We start from the raw sequence: 10,467 nt of genomic DNA, 5'->3' as shown, positions 1-10,467 counted from the left end.
AGATGGGCGCACAACCCTAGAGTCTGTCAAGACTGGCCTGTACGGGCAGGGGTACCTTTACCTTTTTAGATCAAGACCACGCCCAGAAACATCATACATACATCACAGAAGGGGTGTAACCTAAGACCACCCCTCAGATACATCACACCTACATCACAGAAAAGGCAGTATAAAACATAAATTTGAATATTGTTTTCTCCTGTTGTTGTTTATCTCCTGTTTGGCAGGTTACTTGATTGGATTGCCTGGGGAGCCTGGCCATTCTTTTGTAGTGATAAATACTTAGTTCCTGGGCCAGGTCACAGGCTCACACCCTATTCAAACACAGACATACCCTTAAGACAGGATTTGTGAAGGAAAAGACAATGGGGAGGCTTTTCCACTTTGACCTTGCAGAGAAAACATTTGATCAGTTTAGGAATCAAAATGGTTCCAGGTTGGTCTTCCTGTGCTGATCTATGTACGTGCTTGGTTGGTACACTTATGAACATTACCATATATCTAAGACCATAAAATTCCTATCACAGTGTGAACCTAAAGGAATCCTTTCTGCACCCAGCTTCTCAATCTCTCTCTCTCTCTCTCTCTCTCTCTCTCTCTCTCTCTCTCTCTCTCTCTCTCTCATGGCATGCCTCTCTGTCTGCGTATGCCTCCTCCTGCCTCCTTGCTTCTCCTTCTCCTTCTGCCTTTGTTGTGCAGGTGCGTCTTTTGCGAGGAGCATGCTGTGTTCTCTCAGGCTACCTCGGAGAGGAGCTGGTCTGCGATCGATCTACAGAAATCAGTCAGGTGATCTACGAGTCGATCCCGATCAACCTGTTGGGCAATCCTGCACTAAGTTATATAGAGTACAATTTAGACACTAATCCTTTATGCTTAATAAAGTTTCAAATTGTGTTAAGGCTCTCAGAGCTTGTGTTTTTACATGTTCTTTTATAATAAAACTACGAATACGATTAAAATAAATCCAGTTTGTGTTTTAGATTTGACGAAGTTAATTTTATTTCGTTACCAAATATAGGTTGATTATTGGTATAGAAATCTTGCAATGTGAATTCCCAGTGTTCAAATTGTTTAACTCTCCCTTGCTGATAAAAAACTGGGTGATGTGATATTGGGATTAGTGGAGAAATAATAGGTACAAGATTGTGATATACAAATGACATGTGAAGACATGGTCCATTTATTTGCAAAATTCATTATTTCTATTTCTAAAACAATAAAAAGTTACTTAAAAACACACGGAGGCCAACAGCACACAACATTCACTCCACCAAGGATTCAGGGCTCCCTGCATGTCACAGGGTCAGGTGGGTCTGTGGTGGCTTGAAGACTCCTCCTTGCAGGGCTTTTCTTCTCTCCCATCACTCCCGGGATCTTCTGCTTTCTATTGCTCGGGGCCTTTCTTTGGAAGTATCTACCTTCTTGTGCTTCTCACTGTGGATTGTTCTCTGTTCTTGCCTGTCCCTGTCTGTGGCTCTGTCTCGAGACCTCACTCTCACATGCTCATACTTAGACTCCTGTTCATGATGTGCCCTGCTTGCATGTTTGTGCCCAGATGTGCTACTCCAGGTCTGCTGACTTGCATTGGCATGCCATTCATATCCTGGGTCTTCCTTCTCCACTTTGATCCTGGTTTTAGAAGGAGGCGAGTCTACAAGTTGTTCCTCTTTTGCACATTTTCGGTGCTCTCTTTTCTCTTTCTTCTTCTTCTTGCTTTTCTCTTTAGACGAACAGCAAGACACAGAGGTCAAAAAAGTTTGCCACATCCCTACTAAAGGTCCTCATTATTTCTGCTCTTTCACCTAACCATCCCCAAATATTTCATCTCTCCAGGAAACTCTTCTTCCTAGTGTGTCATATGCCCTAACATTCCCAAGACACTCAGACATGAAATATTTCTAGACGCCATCTTTCCCAAATTCAGTTCATTCTTTTTATTCTTGGTATCAGTTCTGCCCTACTGCTGACCTTGCATTATACATTGTAAGGATCAAGGGCAACAGTTTAAGAGAAATACACATAAAGGCTAGCCACCTGTTTCAGTTCCTTCACCCTCACCTCCTCAAACCACCCGTTAAACAAAGGCTAGACAATCCTAGCAGATATTCGACAACTAGTCAGGTAAAATGCATACTATAACTCAAGAGAGGCAGGGAAGATGACATAACTTTGGACTTTCCAGCATGCTTTGTCACTGCCTTGCGCACTAGTCATTTCTAAGAATCAAAAGCTGGCTCATATTTCTAGACTTGGGAGTTTCAAACAGACTTCACAATTTTCAGACACACACATAGATGTTACCTTTTTTGTGTTTCTTTACTACCACCTCACTATCTTTTGAAGACTCTGGTGAACTTGGAGGTGTTTTAGCACCACATCCTTTTTCTCGGAGAGCTTTTGTTACATCATCAATATCCTCAGAGTCTTTTGGTGGGCGATAGTTAGCCACATGGTCCACACGAATTGTCCTTCCTTTAATCTGTGAACAGAGAATCATTACAATTATGGAACAAACACATCTAAACTGTCAACCTTGTTATTCTCCTCTTCTTTTGATTTAGGCAGAAGTGGCACCACAAAACATAAGCCTGGAGCAAAATAAGAACTAAACTCATAGAATGTTAAGATGCCTGACAGAATACTATGACTAGTCCTTTTGAGGGATATTGAAAATGCTCAATTTCCGCAAACCTTTCCTAGAAGAGTCTGGTGACTCAATGCATCTTCTAGAGTGAGGACTTATCACAGCGTGACTCTAGTAGCTAAGTACAACAGAGAGGAATTCTAGACACTTTATGTCTCCAATTGCCAAACCAACCTTTATTCCATTAAAATTATCAACCGCAAGAATGGTGCTTCGCTGATCTTCATAGCAAATGAAACAGAAACCTTTGGATTTCCCTGTCTTTTTATCACGTACTAGATTTATGTTCACAATTTCCCCATACCTGAAAAGAAAAACAGAGATCAACAGAACTTAGGCTTCACACTGAAAACATGGAAGGATACAAGGCAAGCCAAGAAATATTAAGAAAACACAAATGCTGAGGTAGGGTTTGATTTCTCAAGGCAGAGAGGTGAGAAGAGTATAACCATGCTTCAAAAATTGTATCCATGAATGTAACTGCCACACTGGGTCACATCAAGATCCATCTAGTATGGCATTCTGTTTGCAATGCATAAATAGCCAGCCAGGCTATTTCCCCACTTACAATGGGGGAAAGCCTCTCCCTGAAGTGAGAGATAGTTAGCAGAGACAAGAAGCCAGAATTTCAGAAGGGAGGGGCAGAATTGCAGTGATGGATGAGATAAGCAAACAGGACAAAGGTGTCCCTTTTCAAGCTGGAGTGTGGGTGTTTGGGGAGGCAAAGCACAATGCTGCAGAGAGGGTCAGACATGATGTTTGCAGTCTCTTGGAATCTGAGGCTGCAGCATGGGAGGAATAGGACCATCTTGTGATGCAAACACTCTGCAGTCCCTCCATCTAGACACAAGTTCTATATATGTGTAAATAAAACACATATCATAATGACACCACAGATTCTGCTGTGTCTCATTGTATTCAACAGGCTCACAGACCTTGGAAAGCACACCTGGGAGTCTCACACCACTCATGGAGACTGGGGTGGGTTGTAACACTATTAATTAATGGACCTAACTCAGCCTTGTCCATTAATTTCATGTCCCATATCTAGAAAGCACGGGTCCAAGTAGTTTTCTGCTTGCCCTGTGCTTTTTATGGATGGGTCCGAGCGGCTTTCCCCTTGCCCTGCTCCTTTCCCAGGGTAAACACTCTCTTTTAATTCTAAATTGGAGCGAACATCAATCTGAAGAAAACCTGAATTGTGATCATCAAGCACTATAAAGAATGGCTTTCCCCAGGGGAAAGCAGCAGAACAAAAGGAAGTGTGGATAAGTCATATTGAATTTGATGGGGCTTACTTCTGAGTAGACTGCACCATAAATGTTTTAAAAGACCTCTGGGAAATGATATATAATGAACTGAAAAAAATGTCGAAAACAACTTTTCCTAAGAAACCAGAAGCTTTTCTTTTAGGTATTATAGGACCAGAGATCCCAATGGGCCAGACAAAACTATGTATGTGACCACGGCTGTGCACACTCTCTTAGCCCAGAAATGGAAAGATGGTACAACACCGACCAAAGAAGAGTGGCAGACAAAACTGATGAACTATGCTGAGATGTCAAAACGTACAGAAAAAATTAGAAACCAGGAAGAAGTCTTTAATAAAGAATGGGGAAAGTTTATAATTTATTTGAAAAGCTATTGTGAACAATTACATACATTGGTAGGGTTGACAGAAAATCTGTAGTAAAAATTTGAACTATGGATTGACAAAGGATTTATAAAAATAGTTGTGATAGAGATACAGAGTGGGGAAAATCATTTCATTAAGATCCACAATGTGGGGGAGGGAAGTCAAAAGGAATGCCTTCAAAGGAGTTCTCAAAGAAATGGAATGTTGAGTGGACAATAAATGATGGCAGTTAATCTCTCTTCACACCAGACCTGAGAAGAGTGCCTGAAAGGCTGCTCACGGACATTTATGTGTTTGGGAAATAACAGAGGAGCTGACTGTAAGGCAACAAGAGCGGCTAGCTATGTAAATGAATTAAAATGAATAGAAGGATGAGAAGATGATTAAATAAGAAGAATGAAGAAGGCAACAACTGGAGGAATTGGACATATGTTTGCACAGGAGCAGGAAAGCTAATTATTTAAAAAAATGTTTAAATAATTTGGATTGATTTGTTAAAATTTGGATAACTAATAAAAAAATGAAATACAAAAAAGGGATTATATGTTTATGTATTTAATTCATTTGTTTATGTTTTTTATGTAAAATACAAAATAGATCTCAATTTTTCACTTACTGTGAAAACACACAAATAATGTCGCCTTCTGTCAGCTCATAGGGAAGACCACCTAGAAGCAAAAAAAGGGGAGGAGGAAATAAGTACAGTTCCCAGCAAAAGTCGCACAAACTGCTATACTTTCAGGGATTGTGCATCGGAGGCTGCTTCTGCGCTTGACACCCACCCACAAACACCCAGGCACTGTCGCTGTACTCAGCATGCCAGGAGACCTTCTCTTGTACACCAAGCTGTGCCTCGCGCTCATTCAGCTCGTTGATAAGCTTCACTTTGGTTAGTGGACTAGAGAAAGAGAGAGAAACAAAAGCCGTGTGAGTTCAGGACAGACTTCACATGCATTCTCACCACCCTGAAGGGTGTCCCAGCAATTCGCGCCAGCGTACATGGTCCTTCCGCAACTTAAAAAAACCCGTCCCCGTGAGGAACAGAGAGGTAATTAGAGAAATATCACCCGGCGAGGCTCATGGCAGAATAAAGAGACTTGCATGTCGCCGATCTCGTCCTAGCCCCACACTATACTGAGGCATATTTAAGGCATAGTTGTCAACTTTTTCCTTTTTTTGCGATGAATCCTATTCGGAATAAGGGAATTTCACTTTAAAAAAGGGAAACGTTGACAGTTAGGACCCGAGAGGAATGCGTGGCGATCTTGCGCAAATTCAGACGTGCTCTTCTTCCGTGTCAGGGCGTCACACGTTTCAGGCTGGATCTCGGCTCTCGGAAAGACGATCTATAGGGCCGAGCGCTGATTCAAGAGAAGCCCCCTCGCTCTCCCAAACCTCCACACGCCATACCAAAACAAAACCTCCCTACCCCCGCCCGCTCACTTACTTCATGGGGGTTCTCTTCGTCTCTTGCGTGCAACCAGATAAAAAACACCTTGCACAAGCCCGGCCGGCCGCGCACGCGTAGTCCCGCCTCCTCCTGTCCCTGATAGGTCGCGCCTCCTGACGAGATGACCAATCCCGATACTCCGTCTCTCTCGGCCATGCTGTCCCAACCTGCCTTCTAGGAGCTCTATAACGCAATAGAACCATAGAGACAGAAACAGTGTAGAACGCATTCTTAACATCGCCGTTCAGAAATTTGAAAACCCGCCCATTGGCGTTGGTGGTGCCAAGCGGTGTCGCTCTAGCCTTTCACATCCCTCTGGTGAAAATTCTTCTGTCCTTCGTAATGGGAGGTTCCATTGGGGGGGATCGGACTACTCTGGAGCGCGGGGCTTCGATTCCAATTGTCTGCGTTTTGATTAATAAATAATATGATCCAAACTAAATGTCAATGCAATAAACATGTTTTAATGCTTTTAAATTTCATAAACTCTTTTTAAGATGCAGAAGGTTTGAATTCCTACGTGTTCAAACCCAAGGTGTTTAAAAATGTGGGTATCGGCGGACACTGGTGGCTGTGCTCCTCGTGTGTAAATTGTACAAGGGGCATCTTTCCTAGTGAGTGAGGCAGCCCCTCAGGGAAAGGCCCCTCAGGAAAAGAGCGTCTGCTTTGCATAGAGTTTAAAAAACAGTGGAGAATTAGGGTAGGTTATGTCATAGCTGTCAATTTTTCCCTTTTCTTGCGAGGAATCCTATTCGGAATAAGGGGATTTTCCTTTAAAAAAGGGGAACGTTGACAGCTGTGGGTTATGTTATTAGTTGCCTTCCACATACGTTCCAAGGCAATATACAAAGTATAAAAGAAACAAGTAGAAACAGTTACTACAGCACAAACAAAACAAAAGAGTTTAAAAACAATACAAAAATGGACACATACTCATCCAGCTGGAAACTGTTCTTAATACAGTACTGTACAGTTAATTTCTCATAACCCGTCACCGGACCGTATGTGGCAGGAGGGTGGGTAAGAAATTAGTAATAATAGTAACAGTAATAATAGCATAGTAATAATAGTTTCCAGTCAATTCAACTACAGGCATACCCTCCAACATTTCTCCCATTAAAATAGGGACGTCTTATTCCATAATAATAATAATAAGAATAATTTTATTATTTATACACCACCTTCTGACTGGGTTGCCCCAGCCACTCTGGGTGGCTTTCAACATATATAAAAATACAATACTGTAATACATTAAACATATTTTTTTAAAAAAACATTCCTATACAATGCTGCCTTCAGATGTCTTCTAAAGGTTGTATAGCTTTATCAGAATTCTAAGGTATCAAATATAGAATAGGTAAAGGTAAAGGTACCCCTGCCCGTATGGGCCAGTCTTGACAGACTCTAGGGTTGTGCGCCCATCTCACTCAAGAGGCCGGGGGCCAGCGCTGTCCGAAGACACTTCCGGGTCACGTGGCCAGCATGACAAGCTGCATCTGGCGAGCCAGCGCAGCACACGGAAACGCCGTTTACCTTCCCGCTAGTAAGCGGTCCCTATTTATCTACTTGCACCCGGGGGTGCTTTCGAACTGCTAGGTTGGCAGGCGCTGGGACCGAGCAACGGGAGCACACCCCGCCATGGGGATTCGAACCGCCGACCTTTCGATCGGCAAGCCCTAGGTGCTGAGGCTTTTACCCACAGCGCCACCCGCGTCCCTCAAATATAGAATAAGTGGTCATAAATGCATAAGGTAAGCACACATACCTAAGTATATAAACCACATGTTTGAAATAGTACAAGAGAGCAATCCTGAAGCAATTTTGACTCTCCCAAAGTGACATCAAATGTTCCTCTGCAATAGGAGAAAATGGGGAAAGCTTTCCAGTTGTATTTTCACTTGCAAATCCCATTAACAAAACTGCCTGCAATTCAGCCCTTCCCTTCTGAAATTAGGGTAAAGTTACCAGATTTTTTCCCAATGGATCCCGGGATACTTTTCAACTTCAATGGATTTTGTATGGGTACTGATTTGTAAATCCGAGGACTGTTCTGGGAAACGGGGATGTCTGGTAACCTTATTTTAGGGTGGTCTTGGGCTAAGGGGTTGGCAATTCCAAAAGCCTTTAAAGGTCCCTGGACACTTTGTTCTGGATCTCTATTACCTCCTTGAAAGGAGGGGAGGGAACTCTGTTGCAACAGAAAAATGAAGATCTGCCTTGCTTTCACTATCCTGTCTCCACCCATTTATCTCTGACTGATCATCTTCTTCTTCTTTGGTGAGTAAGATTGTCTTCCATGAACACTGACTTAACAGTGTGTTTGTAAGTGACTGTGGAGGTCAATTCTGGATCCACACGTCTTTCCACAGTGGGGACATAAGTTTCCGGGCTTAGGGGACTCAGTCCCTTGCAGAGTTGGGCAGAAAAAGCCAACCACCTCTAGTTACTATATCAATAGTTACCTATCTCCTTGGCTTGGGGTCACATAACTCCATACCCTTCAGCATTTCTCTTATGAAAATAGGGACATTCTATCATATGCGTCAACATTTATTCGATGAAAATAGAGACTTTCTAAAGAAAAGTGGGACATTTCAGAGTAAAATCAGAAACCTGGATGGCTTATGTTAATCTGGGACTTTCCCTGGAAAATAGGGACACTTAGAGGGCCAGCTACATGTTGCACCCAGCTAATAATTGTAGACTAGTAGCTTTTGTGAATTACTGTAAGCATCATTTAATTCACTGGTCCTTCAACTCAACTACTGGGTCATAGCCTGATCTAAGGTGGTGTGGGTAATGTCAGCAGCACTCCCCACCCCCGCTCCAATTATGGTATACTATAGTAATCAGAATAAGAAGTGGGTCCTCAAAGGCATGTTGGGTGGGTCCTGGGTCTGAAAAAGTTGAAGACTACTACTTTAACCAGACTGGAATGGGAGCACTGAAGACCTTGTCCTGCAATTTATGACACCAACAAACTGTGTTTTTATAGTTCAGCATCTTATTAACGATCTAAGCACTGTACAAATGTTTGTAAAAGAAACAACACTGTCCTGCGGGCTTAAAGAGCTCCTTTGGCATTTCTAGCTGGTGTGAGTAGGAAGGAAGCAAAGAGGTGTGAGCAACAGCGACCAGCCTCATAAAGAGCCAGCTAATTACTTTTCAGCAGGCAATGACATCACCAGTGCCTGATAAGTGTTGGTCCATTTCTAAACATTTACCTCTCCTTTATAAACAACTACCACACTGGGCTTATTTGACTTCTGGCCTATTGCAGTGTGGTATCAGGGACCAAAGCTGCAGGGGCTGAAAGATGCCCCTGAGATGCCTTTTCCCAGGACAACCTCTCCCACACCCTCCCAGTGTTTGTATCAGGGCAGGTCCATTTGGTTACCAACAGGGAAGGTTGGTGTCCATTGGGACTGGTAGGATGGAAGGCTAGCAGGAGACCGAGGCAAAATGAATATCAGATACAGAGCCAATAATAGGCAGAGCCAACCTTTTCTTCTTTTGTCCCCATCCTCCTTCCAGCCAACATGTAGACTGTGGAGGAGGAAGTTGACAAGCAATTCCACTCTTCTGACTGGTTTAAAATAGGAAGGCAGGCAGGTTGGGGCTAGCTGAGGGCAGACAGAGCTTGGTGGGGCCCATTTGGTCCAGAACTGCAGATATTTGACCATACAATACCTGTGCTTTGTCAGCCTCGCTGGCTCCCATTTAATCTCCGAGCCCAATTTAAGACGTTTTTAATATTTAAAGCTCATGAGTATTGGGCCAGGTTACCTGAATATCTGCCTTCCCTCATATGTACCTACCTAAACATTATGATCTCCTTTAGAGGTCCTGTTCTGAGTGACCCCATCAAATGAAATAAGCGGGGAACCACTAGTGTAATCTTTTGGGTCTCCGTATATTGCTGGACTAAAGCTCCCGTTATCCCAGAAAGCATGGCTCGATGGGCAGAAATGTTGGGAACTGTGGTCCAACAACATCTGCGGACCCAAGGTTGGGAAAGGCTGCACCAGGGAGTAGCATGCTGGTTATGGTACAGCCTTCCCAGAAAGCTTTGTCTGGCACCCCATTATTCCTCACCATTGGCTATGCTGGCAGGTACTGATGGGAGTTGAGAGTCGAACACAACTGGAACACAGACACTGGTCCAGCTAGCTCAATGTTGTCTACAGCAGGTATGGGGAACCTTTGTCCTTCCAGGTGTTGCTGAACTACAATTCCCATCATTCCCTAACTAATGACCATGCTTGCTGAAACTGATGGTTGCTGTAGTTCAGTAACATCTGGCCAAAGGCTCGCTACACGTAGTCTACTTGTAGCTTGCAGCACCTCTCCAGGTGTCAGACAGGGGCATTCCCAGTTCAACCTGGAGATGTCAACATTAAACCTGAGATCTTCTGCATGCAAAGTAGATGCTCTACCACGGAGCTATATACCCCATCCCCATATAGAGAGCAGCTTATTCCCCATCTCTGCTCTAATCCACAAAAGCTGATGCACCAGTAAAATGTTTCACAAGATCCATGCGGACCCCATCAATTATGTGGTTCCTTCCCATGATGGTGTTTCTGCTTCCACAGATAGCCGGACAGGTCTGAGAAGAACCACATTAATAATACACTCCTCAGAGATGACCTAGGCAAGTTTTATGCCTGATCAGATAAATTTAAATGGGATTCCCCATCTCCATGAAGAAAGTATCACAATCCCCTCTATTTTTAA

General features: G+C 43.3%; 1 protein-coding gene across 1 annotated transcript; it reads right to left on the bottom strand.

Annotated features, from left to right (window-relative positions):
• Window positions 1-1,143: 1,143 nt before the first annotated feature.
• RBMX2 (RNA binding motif protein X-linked 2) lies at window positions 1,144-5,832 on the bottom strand. Its single transcript, XM_028715603.2, has 6 exons — window positions 5,728-5,832; window positions 5,063-5,178; window positions 4,897-4,948; window positions 2,819-2,948; window positions 2,302-2,479; window positions 1,144-1,720 (listed from the first exon to the last, which is right to left on the bottom strand). The coding sequence occupies exons 1-6, from the start codon at window positions 5,730-5,732 to the stop codon at window positions 1,362-1,364; spliced, it is 840 nt and encodes a 279-aa protein (XP_028571436.2). The 5' UTR covers window positions 5,733-5,832; the 3' UTR covers window positions 1,144-1,361.
• Between the last annotated feature and the right edge of the window lie 4,635 nt (window positions 5,833-10,467).

This window comes from Podarcis muralis, chromosome Z (genome assembly GCF_964188315.1).
Source record: "Podarcis muralis chromosome Z, rPodMur119.hap1.1, whole genome shotgun sequence".
Taxonomy (NCBI): Eukaryota; Metazoa; Chordata; class Lepidosauria; order Squamata; family Lacertidae; genus Podarcis; species Podarcis muralis.
This window is presented reverse-complemented; position numbering and strand designations above follow the sequence as displayed.